The 15,311-nt window shown below is 48.2% G+C and overlaps 2 protein-coding genes across 2 annotated transcripts in view; one reads left to right on the top strand and one right to left on the bottom strand.

Annotated features, from left to right (window-relative positions):
* Positions 1-128: 128 nt before the first annotated feature.
* ERG28 (ergosterol biosynthesis 28 homolog) lies at positions 129-8,999 on the top strand. The gene is made up of 5 exons (XM_082618546.1): positions 129-374; positions 2,723-2,886; positions 5,406-5,496; positions 8,025-8,143; positions 8,267-8,999. The coding sequence occupies exons 1-5, from the start codon at positions 235-237 to the stop codon at positions 8,344-8,346; spliced, it is 594 nt and encodes a 197-aa protein (XP_082474672.1). The 5' UTR covers positions 129-234; the 3' UTR covers positions 8,347-8,999.
* Positions 9,000-10,759: 1,760 nt separating this feature from the next.
* Positions 10,760-15,311, bottom strand: part of FLVCR2 (FLVCR choline and putative heme transporter 2) — a 67,822-nt gene continuing 63,270 nt past the window's right edge. Inside the window, exon 10 of the mRNA XM_082618545.1 lies at positions 10,760-12,655. Coding sequence (XP_082474671.1) covers positions 12,587-12,655 — 69 coding nt within the window. The 3' untranslated portion in view covers positions 10,760-12,586. The remainder of the gene's footprint in view (positions 12,656-15,311) is intronic.

Below are 15,311 nucleotides of genomic sequence, written 5' to 3'. Positions count from 1 at the left end.
GCCCTGCTTTCCGCAGAAGTCTTGACTTCTTTTTTCCGCTCTTTTTACCTCCTCCGCAAAAAGATTGGCTCCGAACCTGGAGTTCTTCCGCCACGCTCAACACGAGGGGTCACTGCAAGAGCGGCGTACCGGGGGTGTGGCTTGGGCAGCGGCAACCGCTGATTGGCAGTGAAGGGGTTCACGCCCCATCTCCTGCTCGAGCAGAACCAGAACAGCCAATCAGAGCGAGGGCTGATGGAAACGGCCCAATCCTGGAGACGGGCTGAGAGTGGGGGCGGGGCAAGTGGTTCAGGTGGATTCAGGACTGGAGCTGTGCTGGGGAAGCTTCTTGCTCTTGCTGCTGCTGCTGCTGTTCTTGGGAGTCCAATCGCTAGGTAAGGTGAATGGAGGGGAGAAGAGGTAGGTGTCTGTGTGGCATCTGATTGAGAGGATCCGGACAGTCTGGAAAAATGGATGTGGGATAGAAGGAAGATACCAGGGAGGCCACCTTGTGGGGGAAAAGAGGTTCCTGAGACCAAGAGAAGAGGGAGCTGGGAAGATGAAGAAGGCTTGATAGGTTCGGAACTAGTGAATGGATGAACGAATGAGCGGCCACTCTGAGCCTAGCACGGTGCGAGGAACCTTTACTTTCTCATGTAATTCTTATAATAACCCTTGAGATAGGTATTTTTAATCTCCATTTTGCAGGTAAGGAAACCTAGGCTGTAAAGTGTAAATTACTTGCCCACGGTCACACAGCTGCTAAATGGTAGGGCCATTTAGAAAGGAACCTCTCACTCCCAACTCTACTAAACACCACAGCTTTGCTGGCCTGGGCCAGGGCAAAATTTGAGAATGGGTGTTGGATGCTCTAGGGGGCCCTCCAAAGCTGTAGGGAAATTGTGCTGAGGGATTGGCAGAGCAGTTCGGAAGAGTGCTCAGGCTCTGCCTTCATCAGCTATCTGCTGGGGTTTCTGAGAGCTTCTGTGAAACGGGCATAAGTTCTGTCAAAGAGGGAGGCCATCCATGCGGCTTTTCTGACCCTGAGAGAGCCTGAGTCTCCTGCTGAAGGAGGGTGAGAAAACAAGGAGGATGGCAGGGGAGGGGAGTGTGCACATCTTGGCCCATGCTGTAACTGCTTGTGATTCCAGTAGAACCCCATTCTCTCTGCACTTGGACAGAGTCCACTTTTGTGACACATTTTCACTGAGCGATTCACCCATTGACCCTTCCTCCTCTAGGACTCCTTGTTTTTTGGTGCTTCACACTGTCTTGAGCCATTGCTGACTTTAATATCTGTTTCAGCTGGGTAGTGTAGGGACAACGAAACATCTACTGCCGAAGTGACAAAGGAAGCCTGATAATTTATCGCCACTTAAGGCCCAAGAAATTAACCTGACAACAGAAAAACCGTGGGCCAAGAAAACATAACGAAGATGGCAAGAAGCAATTCCATGATAAGATTTTTTTTTATCTACATGGTTTTTACTTAAACCAAGCTGAGTGCTCAGCAAGGGTTGATCTAAGGTTTTGTTTTTTAAACAAAAAGTACATGACCTGATGGTATTTTCTATACAAGTTGAAGACAGAAGTGGCTGTGGTATGCTTGTCTTCCTCAAAAATGGAAACTTCATCAAAATATTCTCAAACAGTGAGACAGTCTTGCAACATATAGACCAACAGAGCATGCTTCGTATCTCAGCTCTGCCATCTATTGGCTGTGTAACGTCAAGCAAGTCACTTAACCTCTCTGTGCCAACCCTCATCTGTAAAATGGAAATATTAAGTGTCTACCCACCTTAAGGATTAAATGAGATAATATATGATAGGTTCTTGGCACAGTGCATGGCATATACAGGTGCTCAATAACTGTTAGCTATTGTAATAGCTAACCCAACACTAACATTGCTGTTTCCTTCTCCATATAATTTTCTTACTAGTTCTCAAGTCACCACAATTTATTTTTAACTTTTAGATTGTTCTCCTAGTTCATGGAGGATGGTGTACCTGAGAACCAGAGTAGAGAAAACTTAAGGATGTAAATATTGCCCTCACAGATTCCACTCAAATGTACAAGGCTTTTCTGTGCTTGGAAGGATCTGTCACCAGTAGCCAGGCAGGTATCTGTTAGTAGATGTATAATCACCTTTGAACCACTTGCATTACAAAGGAATGACATGAAACGCCAGGCTAGAAGTAAAGATCCCAGGGGACTGATTCCAGCCAAGAGAAGAGAGTTCTGATTTACGCTAATATTTTTGGAGAAATTCCTTAGACAAAAATAAGCACTGTGCTACTTACTGCAAAGTATACTGCTGACTCACCACTATTAGTATGACTAAATATTGAGATCAATTTCTGTAAGTCTTACACCGAAGTCCATTTTATTTCTTTATAGTGATATTTGTACACCTCCCTTTCTCCTGTTCCCTTTCTTCTCTCCGTTTTTTCCACTGGTTTTGTCATTTTCACCCACTGCATTATTTAGCCTTTTTCACTCTGGATAAAGGTCAGCACACTTTGATTTAAGGTAGATATTCAAAGGCAGTGTGCCAACCCTGTGAAGGGTAACTGGGAGTGGATGAGCCTCAGGTACTTGGAGAGGAGTTTATGAAATGATTGATCAAGTAAGCTTAGTACAGCCCTCATGGGTGGGACACAGGTTAACTACAGAGGAGAGTGAGCTTATGGTTGAAGTACACTAACCATCTGTTGTCTCGTGCCCTTTGCCTTTGTTTCCAAGGCAAAAAGCCCTCTCCGATTTGAGGGGAGCCATGAGCCGGTTCCTGAATGTGTTACGAAGCTGGCTGGTTATGGTGTCCATCATCGCCATGGGGAACACGCTACAGAGCTTCCGAGACCACACCTTTCTCTATGAAAAGCTCTACACTGGCAAGCCAGACCTCGGTAAGAAAGCAAAGACCTGCATCCTTTGTGGGAGTGGCCTAAATTGTGGTTCCCACATCTGGCTATACATTAGAATAACCTAGAAAAACTAAAATCAAACAAAGCACAGGTGGCCATTTTCCTCTCCAGACCTACTTACTGAGCCTTTCACCTGCTGGGTGGGGCCCAGGAGTCTTTTTTAAAAACTTCCCAGGTGAATCTGATGCTGCCTAATCTAGCCTTAGGCAGCCACTAGAGTAAGAGACGTGGTGGATAGCACTTGGTCCTTTTCTCCCCCAAGCTTCTCTGAAGACCTTTTCATTCATTTTACACTGCCGTAGGCAGCTAGTCTGTACAAAAAGCATTACAAGGGCAAGTGAGGAAACAGTTCCTTGGTGATTCTATGGTGCCTGACCAGAAAACCATAAAGAAGCTTTTCACATTAGCTCAGCCCCCTTTCAGAAATCAGATCGTGGCACACATGGTTTATACCCTGCGTTGCAGATGGAGAATTACTAATCCAAGTTCTTTTCAAACTGTGACATAGACCTGAGAAGATATCCCAGATCCCTCTAAGTTGGTCTCCCAAATTGAACTTCCGTGGGCGCATGGCAGCCTCTCCCAGTGTCCTGAGCCTCTCTGCTGAGAATGTCTGCACATTTCAGCTTGCGCTTTTGTTGCGCTGATGTGTGGGGAGGCTTGAGCTGCAGCACCATTTCATAGTAGCTGACAATTCTGTGTCACATTTATAGCTAACCCAGATTCAGGCTCTGACCTAACTCATTTTTCTGTAACATCTGAGTATCAAATGAAACTAAGTAGGCTAAGGCTCACTTTGAACAAAGCTCAAATACAATGGGTGTAAAGAACCTGGAAAAGTGGGCAGGACAGTTCCACTTTTCACCCTCCAGTGCAGTCCTCAGATGGTCCAGGAACCCTGTATAGATTCACAGGGTTTAAAGGTTGTCTGGTCTAGCCCTTTGAATTTAAAGTTGACACAGAGAAGCCCAGGGGTAGAAAATGCCTCCTCCCTCATGACCTGGGGGTTGTCCTGGTGTACTTTTCTGATCATAGCAGGACCCCGGCGCATCCCGTAGAATTTCACCTGATGCCTAATTTAGTTCGGGTCGGTGAGATATTCCACTTTTATATCTCACTCACTAGAGAAATTTCCTGCGTTTTCATCAGAAGAGCTATCAAAATGCTTTATAAAGAATGTTGCCCTCCAGGGCTAACCGTTAGATATTTGTTTGGTATATGGAATTTTTTCTCACCTTACTACCATCTATAGGTCTTCAAGGTTGTGAATTTGGTATTGCCGTCTGGTTTTCCAAAGGCTGAAAAATCCTTACAGCAAAATCCTGAAAGACCTTTCAATTGTCAGTGTTGTCTCTTAAAATTTCTCTTGCTCAGTAGACCAGAAAAGAAAGTATCTTTGCTTTCACCGTTTTGGTATTCCCCCTCCCCACTACTGGATGCCTTAGATCAATGCCGGTACATTAATATCACCAAGGCCAGGGAGGTTTTAGAAAATACCAGGTGGGCCCTGGGCCCCCCTCCAGAGTGTATGATTTAACTGTGCTGGTACCCAGGTCTTCGTAGTTTTATAAAATTTCTTCAGTTGATTCTAATAAATGTCCAGGGTCAAGAAGCACTGTTATGATGGACTGTGATCCATACTCAGGACAAGATATTTAATACAGCAGTGCCAGAATGGAGCTAGCAAAAGCAGAGTGGCCCCAGCAAACGCCAAAGAAACAGCGCTTTGTTCCCTTCCCACATGAACAGGAAACCAGCCTGGTTAGGGCTTCGTTCACATAAGATTCAGAAGACCCAGGGACTTGGGTCTTTCAAAGACCAAGTGTGGGGCTTCCCTCGTGGCGCAGTGGTTGAGGGTCCGCCTGCCGATGCAGGGGACGCGGGTTCGTGCCCCGGTCCGGGAGGATCCTGCATGCCGCGGAGCGGCTGGGCCCGTGGGCCGTGGCCGCTGGGCCTGCGCATCTGGAGCCTGTGCTCCGCAGCGGGAGAGGCCCCAACAGTGAGAGGCCCGCCTACCGCAAAAAAAAAAGACCAAGTGTGGGCATCTAGATGGAGCCCAGTATTTCTGAGTTATCTCCTGTATCAGCCTTGAAAGTCTGCTGACCTCCTAGGCATCTTGTATTGACAGAACCACTCTCACCACGTTCCCCCAAACCTGTCCGGATCCAGACTCACCGGGCTTCGCCAACACCAGAGCGGCTTCCAGGGCAGAGCCGTAAACTACTGCAACCAGGAGTTGCTGCCTAAGTGGGCTGTCTGTTGGGCTCCTACTCTTGGAACTCGCCCACCCAGCTGTAGGCGTTTGAAGAGGAGCTGAGCCACTTCTCATTCTGGAATTCTTTCCATTCCTTCTAGTTCCCATGTGCAGCACCAGAGCCTCCTCTGTGCCCAGCCAAGGGGAGTTCAGGCCTCGCTCCCTGCCCCCTTCAGTGAAGTAGGAAGAGTTTAGAGGGAACCCGGACCCTCCCTTCTCAACACTCTTGCTTTTTTCTGCTGCACAGTGAATGGCCTCCAAGCTCGGACCTTTGGAATCTGGACGCTACTCTCATCAGTGATTCGCTGCCTCTGCGCCATCGACATTCACAACAAGATGTACGTAAGGAAGGGAAGAGCGTTAGCTGCCTTCTGTTGGAAATCAGGTGCTAAGCATATACATTGTGGTCCTCTCTTGGATACCCGTTAATTTTGATACATTAGCCTGGGATGTGGATAATAAAAGGTTAATAGGTTCCATTCCTCCCAGGCCTAAAAAACATAATAGGCCTGAAGGTCTTTAAAGTTTGAACATTCTTTGAAACTCACATAGCAAAGTGGTTATGTTATGATCCAGTAGCCTGCATCATACCCCTCTACTTTACTAAAGAGTCAGCCTTTCTTCTACTAAAGAGGTGGTGTGCTCTTTTTAGAGAGGCCATGACATACCTTATTCTTACATTCCTCCTTGAGAAGCAGGAATGAACAGAAATCACGATCCATGCAAAAATGAGCCCACAAGTTAAATGGTTGTATGCTTATGCAGAGTCAGGAGGTGAGGGTGACAGAGAACCCAGGACTCCTCTGTATTCTGCCTCTTCAGGGGACTCACATGGACTAATGTGGAACAGTTGCAAGCAATCACAGCCTCTGGTCTAGATAATGTTGTAACCCGTGCCGGCCACTGGAGGGGGCTCGAGCTTTCTTCCCAACAGCAGTCATCACCCCAGTCAAGGAAAGTTTGCTCGGGTCCCCAGGTGAGGCCACCAAAACACCAGCTTCATACTAAAATATTTTTGTCTTACCGAGACTCTCAGCATCTGGGCAAGAGAGGAGATAATGATATTAATTGAGCCCCTCTTATTATGCCAGATGCTTCCATCCACATGGCCTTGATTAAGTCTCCTCTTAGTAGCCCTGGGAAGCAGTGATTTTCATTGCTGATTCTGAAGATCTACGTATGAGAGACCCAACTAATTTAAATTGAGGAAGACTGACTCAAGTGGGATGTGAAGCAGGGCTATTAGCACTGCGATCTCTCCAGCTTTATTTTTTCATATTTTTGAACCTGAAACTGGTTTACTTGTTCTAGACTGACACGTATTTTTGGAAGCAGTGCAGTTTAGTGGAAACAGCCTGGGGCCCGAGAATGAAAACAAGAAAATAGGCTCTAGCTTCAGTTCTATTGGTAACTAGCTTTGTAGCAGCAAGTTCATTATAGACCTTCTCTGCATCTCGGTCCCTTCATGTATGAAATGAAACTGGTATATCTGTTCTGCCTCTCTGGGTGACTGGGGGGAAGTAAGGGCTGAATAATCATTTTAAAGACCTTTACCATGATGAAGAATTGCTGTCAAGTATAAGGGGTATGTCTTTTGCTCGCTGTACTTTGGGGATGAGCAGAGACAGCTGAGACTTACCTTTACCTCTTTACCCTTTCATTTCCCCTTCACTCAACACAGGACAGCTGCAAATGCTGACTTCTGTTTCCAATGTTTTTTGAACGCCTGGGACTTTGGTCCAGGGCCTTCTGATATGCACTCTGATTCTATTCCCTCCCTAACTGGAAACTCAAAATCAACTCCCAGCTGTTCTCACCTTCTGAGACAGTCTGTTCTCAGAAATTCTGCCTATTTAATGTGTATATCTCTAAATAAACCTGCTTTCACTTAAAAAAAAAGACAACTCCCATACATACATATTTACTTACTAAGTGTATAAAAACATGCACAGGAATGATAAAAATCAAACTTAAGATATTCCTTCTGGGGAAAAGGAGGCAGAAGAATGGTTTCAGGGTGGGAAAAGGATACACAGGAGGCTTTAACTGAAATCCGAATATTTTATTTCTTAGAAAAAAAGTATCTGAAGCAAAAATGTCAAAATATTCAGATTTGATGGAGCAGGGTATTCGTTGCATGGGGGTAAATTCTATTATGTGTATTTTTTTGTATATTTGAAGTATTTCATAATTTTTAAAATTTCATAGTTAAAAAAACGGTACGAGCAATCTAAGTGGTCAGTCATCCTATAACCTCTCTCTTCTCCACCTCCTTATCAAAGCTGAGGAACAAGTTCTCTTCCCATGAGGTTGTCACTGTGTCCTCCATCTGACCATCTTGCTAGGTTAAGATGCAAAATATCCACCCCGCGTTGCAAGAGCATCTAAAGGCCCCAGAAAGGTCCTTGCTACCCTTTCCCCATACATGCCCTTCATTCTATGGCATCCATCCCCTGGCCCTGGCCAAACATCTGCCAGGTGGGCTTGGACTAGAGTCAAGCCAATTTGAGTAAGTAGAATACATAAGCATGATTGATCCAAAATTGTCTACACTACCTGGGATTGCCATACTCCAGACTCTGCTTTGCTATCGCTGGCTTCACCACCTTGCTAAGACTTGCAAAGGCCCTCTGGTTGCCTGGACCATTCCCCTCTCAGTTTAGCAGTTGAAATCTTCAATTTTGCCCTAGATGTGAATAAATTGATGTGATCAAGCAGCCAGGTCTTTCCCAGGACCAAGTCTCCTTTTTCTTTAGCCATAGTCATTTCATGGGTTTTGACTTGTGTGTTTCAAGTCTGATCACTGCTTTTCCTCTGCACTGAACAAGCTGTACCTTCAGTCCCATTTCTGTCTGCTCCCCTGTAGGCTCTACCACATCACGCTCTGGACCTTCCTCCTCGCCCTGGGGCACTTCCTCTCCGAATTGTTTGTATATGGGACCGCAGCTCCCACCATTGGCGTCCTGGCACCCCTCATGGTGGCAAGTAAGCATCCAATGACCCTAGAACTCCTGCAGGAGCTGTCCCAGCCCTAGGGACGAGCCTCATACAAGCAGTATAAGAAAATGCCATGCTTATGTCAGCCACTAATCTTGTCTCTGTATTAAGGTTTCTCAATCCTGGGAATGCTAGTGGGGCTCCGGTACCTAGAAGCAGAACCAGGATCCAGACAGAAGAAGAGGAACTGAGGCCAACATCACCACGTCCGAGACTTCATCCTCCACCTTTGCTAGCCTCTTCCTTCACCCTCTTTGCTCTTAAATTTCTTTTCTGCTCCATCTTCCACTTCTAGTCCCTTCCTTTTTTTTCCTTTAATTTAAAAATTTTTAAGATATTTAAATATGCCTATGGCAAGTCGGTGCCATTTAAATGTATGTACCATTTAAAGAATCATTTTAAAATGAATACTCTGTACCTCCATCCAAATCAAGAAATCGCCAGCACATCCGAAGCCCACTGTGTGCCCTTCCCCCACCCACAGCCTCTTCCGGGACCCCTTTTCCAGCCTCCTGCTTTTTTCCTTTTATCTTCACCCGACGATTTGACTTGTATGGTGGGAACACGTGAACTGTGAAACTTAAAGCTGCTGCCGCACCCACAGCAGCTGCCACCAAGGGCTGCTTCGAGGGGGTGTCGACCTACGTTGGGCTCCTCTCTGCTGCTGGACCCAGGACTCTGAACCATCCAGGGGACAGGCAGCTCTTCTAAGAAGAAGGGCTCCCCTGCAAGTGAGCATGGCTCCTTACCCTTGTGCCTACAGGTGGATCAGGGTTGGAAGAGTCTGGGCTGTTTTTAGACCTTCCGGTCAGCTGTATTTGTGTAATGAGATTTGTAATAAATAGAAAAACCTTCTTCTCTGATCAGTCCTCGTACTTTGGCCTCCCCTAAGCCCAGAGCACTCCTGCCCCTCGTCTGAGGCCTAGCAGAGGAGAATCACAGCTTTCTGCTGATCAAATATACCATGAGTAGGACAACTCAAGACTCAGGCAAACCTGGCTGCCTTTTGTCTCTTGCTCATTTCTTGTGAAGTCAAATCTTCCTCCTCTCCATCCCCACCTTAAAGATTCTGAGTTCACAGCTGAACAGCCAGGACCCTCTCTTGTTTTCTTCCCAAGGAAGAAACAGATTCTTGAGAAAGCAGAACCAGGCAGCATAGAAGAAACAGCTGTATGACCATGAAAAGAAGAACACTGGGGCCCAAGAACAAGGCACTGGAGCAGACTGCTGCCATCCAAACACAACCAAGGGTTTATTGAACACTTACTGCATGCCGGACACTTGGGAAAGACAGATGAACGACCCAGGCAATGTCCCTGTAGTCAAGGACACAGACTATCAATAAGCCCATACCTGAAAGAACAACTCCAGACAGTGATAAGAACTCTAGAAAACAAGGTACTGTGATCAGGAAGGGGAGGGAGGTGCACAACTTAGACCATCAGGAAAAGCCTCCCTGAGGAGTTGGGATCGGAGTTGAGACTTGAATCGCAGGGATCATATGTCTTAAGATGTGAGGCGGGCATTTAGCGCAGAGGGAGCAGCATCTAGTCTTGTTGAAGGACTACGATCACTGTAACTACAGAATGGTGAGGTTAGGGAGTGGAAGATAGCAGATGGAAGGGAGGCAGGGGGCTTGTGAGGGCCTGACAGGAAGCTTGAAGTTGATACTTTAGTTGGGAATTCTCAGTCAGTTAAGGCTCTTTAGGTGAAAATCTTCCCTAACCTAGCTGAACTAATAAAGATAACACTGGCTCACAAAACTGAAAGGATTATTGGCTTCAGGAATGGCTTGATCAGGACTGAGCTCTATTTCTCTGGGATTCTTTTGGCTCTGCCCTCCTACATTGGCTTCATCCACAGGCTGGCTTCCTTTATGATGATCATGGTGCCAAAAGTGGTTGGTACAATTCCAGGCCTCACGTCCTCACCTGGAAAAATAGCTCAGAGGTACGAACCAACTTTCCCTTACCAGCTATTGTAGGAGGCGGTAAGAAAAGGAATGATCTTACAGAGAGTTAACATTTGAGTGGAGGTCCACAGGGACCCCACCTAAGAAAGGAGTGAATGAAAGCATCAGATGATGTGGATCCTCTAGGCATGCACCACAGAAACATGATTCCAGATAAATAAAGACAAGATCGGGAAGGATCTAAAGAAATGATACAGAGTATTGGCAGACACTATGAGTATAAGATTTCTCTAACAGCCCAGGCTTGGCTCCCTTCCCAGGTGGTTTAAAGTGGAATCACAGTGTTGTCTCTCCACCTAAGAATTGCTAACAGATACGGAGCCAGAATGCCACAAACACAGTACAACTCTCTCAAGAAGAAATGTCCAGGAAACCGACTGTTGCAGCCCACTCACTACCACACATAAGGTAAACGCAATCGCAAAGGGAAGAGGGGCAGGAAGGGGGACGATTCGGAAGAACTGCAAATGACAAAAGTGGATTCCGGCCAGCATGACCTGGTGAGTGACTGCTCTGATTATAGAACAAACATTCCGGCCACCCTTTGGGGCAGAGCCAGGAACCACAGTGCGCTCTGGGCAGCAGGCACACTCGGGTGAACTGTCTTCGTCTGGATGCTGTAGGGAAAGCAGTCCCAGTCACATGTCAGACGTTGAGTTGCAGTCCCCCACAAAGGCCAGCTGTCACCTCGGCAGCCTCATCTTTTAAAAATCACCCACTAGGATGGCAGTCTCTGTGTCAGCAGAAGACCACCTTCCAGGGTACGGAGGCCACAGCAGCACCTCCTCTACCCCGAGCCCCCACCCCTCCAGACCGCTCCCGCCACCAAAGCCATCTCTGCCCCAGTAAATGACAAGGCAGACCACATGGAGAATCTTTTATTGCCTTAAAACATCTGACATGAACAAGCAGAAGATACTAATTATGTTTTTTAAATAAATCAATGCTTTCAGTAAACATTTTGTTGATACATTTTAAGGGACTGAAGAGTAAACACCCTCCTTATCAAAAAGTAAGGCGCCCTCACTCTCCACCTCTCCTCCACCCTTACCTCAGCCCTCCCACCAGAAGTGTGAACTTCTTTTATTATGTACAGAATATCTGTACACACACAGACACAGACACACACACACACACACACACACCTGGCTCCCCTCGGGCAGTGGCTCAAGCAGCCCAGCACCGCCGCCACACAGGCTGCTCCAATATGCTGAGGCCGGGGCAGCATAGGGGTCATGATCACGGAACTCAACGCACAGGAGAAATGACCAAAACGTCTTATTTTTGGAAATACTACCCAAGCCCATGAGTAGAGCCAGACAGCAGGCAAAGCAGGAGAGGTCAGCTAGGGCTGGTTGAAGGGGAATCTTTAAATTCAGAACACCTGAGAAAAAATCATTGCTATTAAAGAAGGGGGTGAGGGGAGAGGTGGGGATGCAAGTACTGTCCCCATCAGCGATGGAATGAATGCACTTATCTAACCCAGCAGACCTGAGTCCCGTTCCGTGGCCACCGTCTGCCCCTTTCATCTCAGAAGCGTTTTGGAGGTTGCGGGGGGAAGGTATCCAGGTTGGTTTTCACTAAAAGGTACAGGCAGTTAGTTGGCTGGGCTTGCCCTCCCTCTGGAGAACACGTGGGCAGCGTCCAGATGACATCAGCAGAGGTGACAGTGACACACACACAAGGCCCTAGGCCAGGACATCTTTTGTAGAAAAGAACCTTTCCATTCCCAGATCGTTCCGGGTCCCCAAGTTCGTAAGCACCCTCACCTCCGGAGAAGGTCAACTCTCCGAAATCGGCTTCTCCTTCACAGCCACAGCAAAGTTTTTGTCAAGTTGACTGATGTTTGGTTTGATCAGCTCTTGGGAAAGAGGGTTTGGAGACAGACGCCAACATGAGCCGGGAGAACCTGGTCCCAGAGTCCTGAGGGGTTTGTCCTGATAGTGTTTTCTCTCCCACAGAATGTTAGCGGTCAGTCTGGTGGCCCAAGAATGACTCTCGTCCAGAGCAGCTGCTGCTCCTTAGAATTGGGCTCCTAAGGGTCTGAAGACACTAGGAAAAGTTAACTTCCGGAATAAGCTTTCTTTCCTTGATAATTTGCAGGCTCTCTCCCGAGGGGGGGTGGAGGGAAGGCAAGGCAGCCGGCCAGAACTGACTCCAGGATTCCCTCTGCCCCCGCCCACCAGCTCCCAGACCTACGTGGGGGAGGGGTGGGGGAGGGTGGGGGAGGGGCGGGGAGCCGATCGGCACGTGGTGAAAAGTGCAGTCTGCCCCAGGCAGATGACACCAGCTCTGCGGTGGGTTCCAGGCGGAGGCACTGCTGTCCAAGCCACAGCTATGCCCCCCCTGGTTCCCTCCAAAAGCTGCTCCGGTGAAGCCCGCAGTGCTGGCAGGGAGAGCTGTGCTGGCTGAAGAGGTGGGCGTGGTCCGTGTTCCCTGAGTCCCACCACCTTTCTCTCTCAGAGGCGCACCTCCAATACACTGGTGGGGGCTTTGCTGGTTTTGCTCTCCTCCTTCTCCGGGGGTTTCTACAAGGCAAACAAGTGGGCAGCCCTTGGGGTGAAGAGGCAGGGACTCCATCCCGACCGGAGCATCTGCCTGCCAGTGAGTCTGTAATCCGCGGGAAAAACCAGAGTCCCAGGCACTCAGCACCCCTGACAGCGAATAAAGAGAACAGGAACAGAAGCTCCGGCCCGGCCACAAGTGTGCTCCCCAGACACACACACCATCGCGACAGGATCAAAGGAAACACAAAAAGGCAGCTTTCTGTGACACTGCAGCCACCACGGGCCACCTCACTGCGAGTGCCACTGAGGTCTGCTCACCCTCCTCCCCCTCTGACAGCCTCAGCCCACCTGACGGGCCCCCAGGCGGCTGTGCAAAGGGCCAGGTCTGCACCTCCCTCAGGACTGCTGACCACCCCCGGTCGGGGGCAGCCCTGGGATGAGGAATACTGTTACCATGTGCGTGGAACAGCTGCAGCAGAGAACTGTTATAAAGGCAGGATGCTTAATGGCATGTGTCAGTTGAAAATAATGTATATATAATTTCCGCATAGAAAAAGAGACTGGGTCAGTTTGTCTTCAGTTTTCTTGGGGGCGGATGGCACAGGATTAGAAGACCTTCTGGGTCACACTTGTTAGCTGGGTGGGATTTATATATGGAGATTATTCTGTGAGGCCCCTAGGTGCCAGCGGCCAACTTGGGCATTTGTCTGCCATTTTAGGAACACTGCTTCTTCCATCAGGGGCTCATCCAGTTCCCAACAAGGCCTCGTGCACAGGCCCCGCCCCACACAGCCCCCACCATCGAGGCTGGAGGAGCACGTCCAGGATACGTCAGCTGGACAAATGGCGCTCCCTCTCCAAGGACACTCTCAGGGCAGCCTGTGGCAGAGATAACAGCGGTAGATCCAGCTTCCTGTTCTCCATCTTGCTAACGTTTTGGCACCAGCTCGGCCTCAGCCCTGAGAAGCCCTCACTCAGGCAGCCAGCAGCCGACTTCAGCCACTCAGGCTGTCTCCTCTCTCTGACACACTCATGCACACACTCCCGCCTCTTCCAGAGCCATCACCTTGAAATCACAATCAAACAGGGCTTAGTGCCCCTGTGGCCAAGAACTACTAACTGGAAGAAGAACGGAAACCCAAATGCAGACTGTTGCCATGAAGGTCAGTCATGACCCCCCAGCCAGAAGTTCTGGCTCTTTCTACCAAAATGACACACTTCACTGATTAGAAAGAGCAGCTCTGAAAGAGAAAAACAAATACCATATGCTAACACATATATGTGGAACCTAAAAAAAAAAAAAACCTAGGGGCAGGACAGGAATAAAGACACAGACGTAGAGAATGGACTTGAGAACATGGGGAGGGGAAGGGTAAGCTGGGACAAAGTAAGAGAGTGGCATGGACATATATACACTACCAAATGTAAAACCGATAGCTAGTGGGAAGCAGCCGCATAGCACAGGGAGATCAGCTCGGTGCTTTGTGACCACCTGGAGGGGTGGGATAGGGAGGGTGGGAGGGAGACACAAGAGGGAGGAGATATGGGGATGTATGTATTTGTATAGCTGATTCACTTTGTTATAAAGCAGAAACTAGCACACCATTGTAAAGCAATTATACTCCAATAAAGATGTTAAAACAAAAAAAAGAAAGAGCGGCTCTGGCCAGATGCGCTGCCTGCCCTGCGTTCACCTGGAGCTGAGAGTGAATCCCTGTGACAGTTCGCAGGTCCCACTTACACCCACCACCTCGGGGTGTCAAATGACAGCCGTTGCAGGGATGCCCTCTGATAGCCCTGGCTTCCCTGGGCATTAGCCCAGCATGACTCTGACCCCCTATCCCACCAGGCTCCCCCAGATGCAAGGGAGATGCGGAGACACACAGTGAGTATCCAGGACACTGAAAGCTGAGCACCAGCACTGGACTGGCCTCCTGGTCCTACTCGGTGCTATTTCCCACAGTCCATTCGGACGAGCCAACACCTCCATCCTGGATTAACAAACCTGGTCCTAGTGGACAAGGATCTGGCTGCAAAATAGTGAAATATGGGAACAACCTAAATAGCAAACAAGAGGAAATGGAAATGTGTATACGTAGATGTGGGGTTTTGGGGGTGCAATTGTGCAGAAAGGTTGCCAAGCTCTAGTAAGGAAACAATCAGGGTAGAAAACCCAATGTGCACAAGCATATTCATAGAAAATACACTGGGAAATGACGAAATGTTACTAGGGTATCTCTGGGCGCTAGGACTATAGGTGACCTTTACTTTCTTCTGTTTGCCTTTATCCGCCCAGGGAAATACAGATTATAAAGTAAACATAGCAAAATCACATATCACTTGACACAAGGCGTCACATTCCAAACTGAAACCTTCTCACGAGAAACCTATCCTGTTATCACGGGCACCTCTTCCCAGGCTCAGGATATATTCGCCAAAGTGTCCCGAATCCCATGTTTCCTCATCCATGACACAGGGGCAAACCCATCTCCATGGTGGTGATGCCACGGTTCTCACAGGCTCCTGAGAATAACACTCCTGTCTCAGGCTTTCCCTGTGTCCCCACTGAATGTCCAGTCCCAGCCGCCTCCCTCCACCTGCTCCCTGCTGCTACCTGACAACCCCAGAGCGTGAGATCAGAGGACAAACAGTAAGGAACTAAAGGTTAGCATCCATC

The sequence above is a fragment of the Mesoplodon mirus genome (genome assembly GCF_964341445.2).
Source record: "Mesoplodon mirus genome assembly, chromosome: 4".
NCBI lineage: Eukaryota > Metazoa > Chordata > Mammalia > Artiodactyla > Ziphiidae > Mesoplodon > Mesoplodon mirus.
Note: the sequence above shows the minus strand (reverse complement) of the source record. Positions and strands in the feature narration are given on the sequence as shown.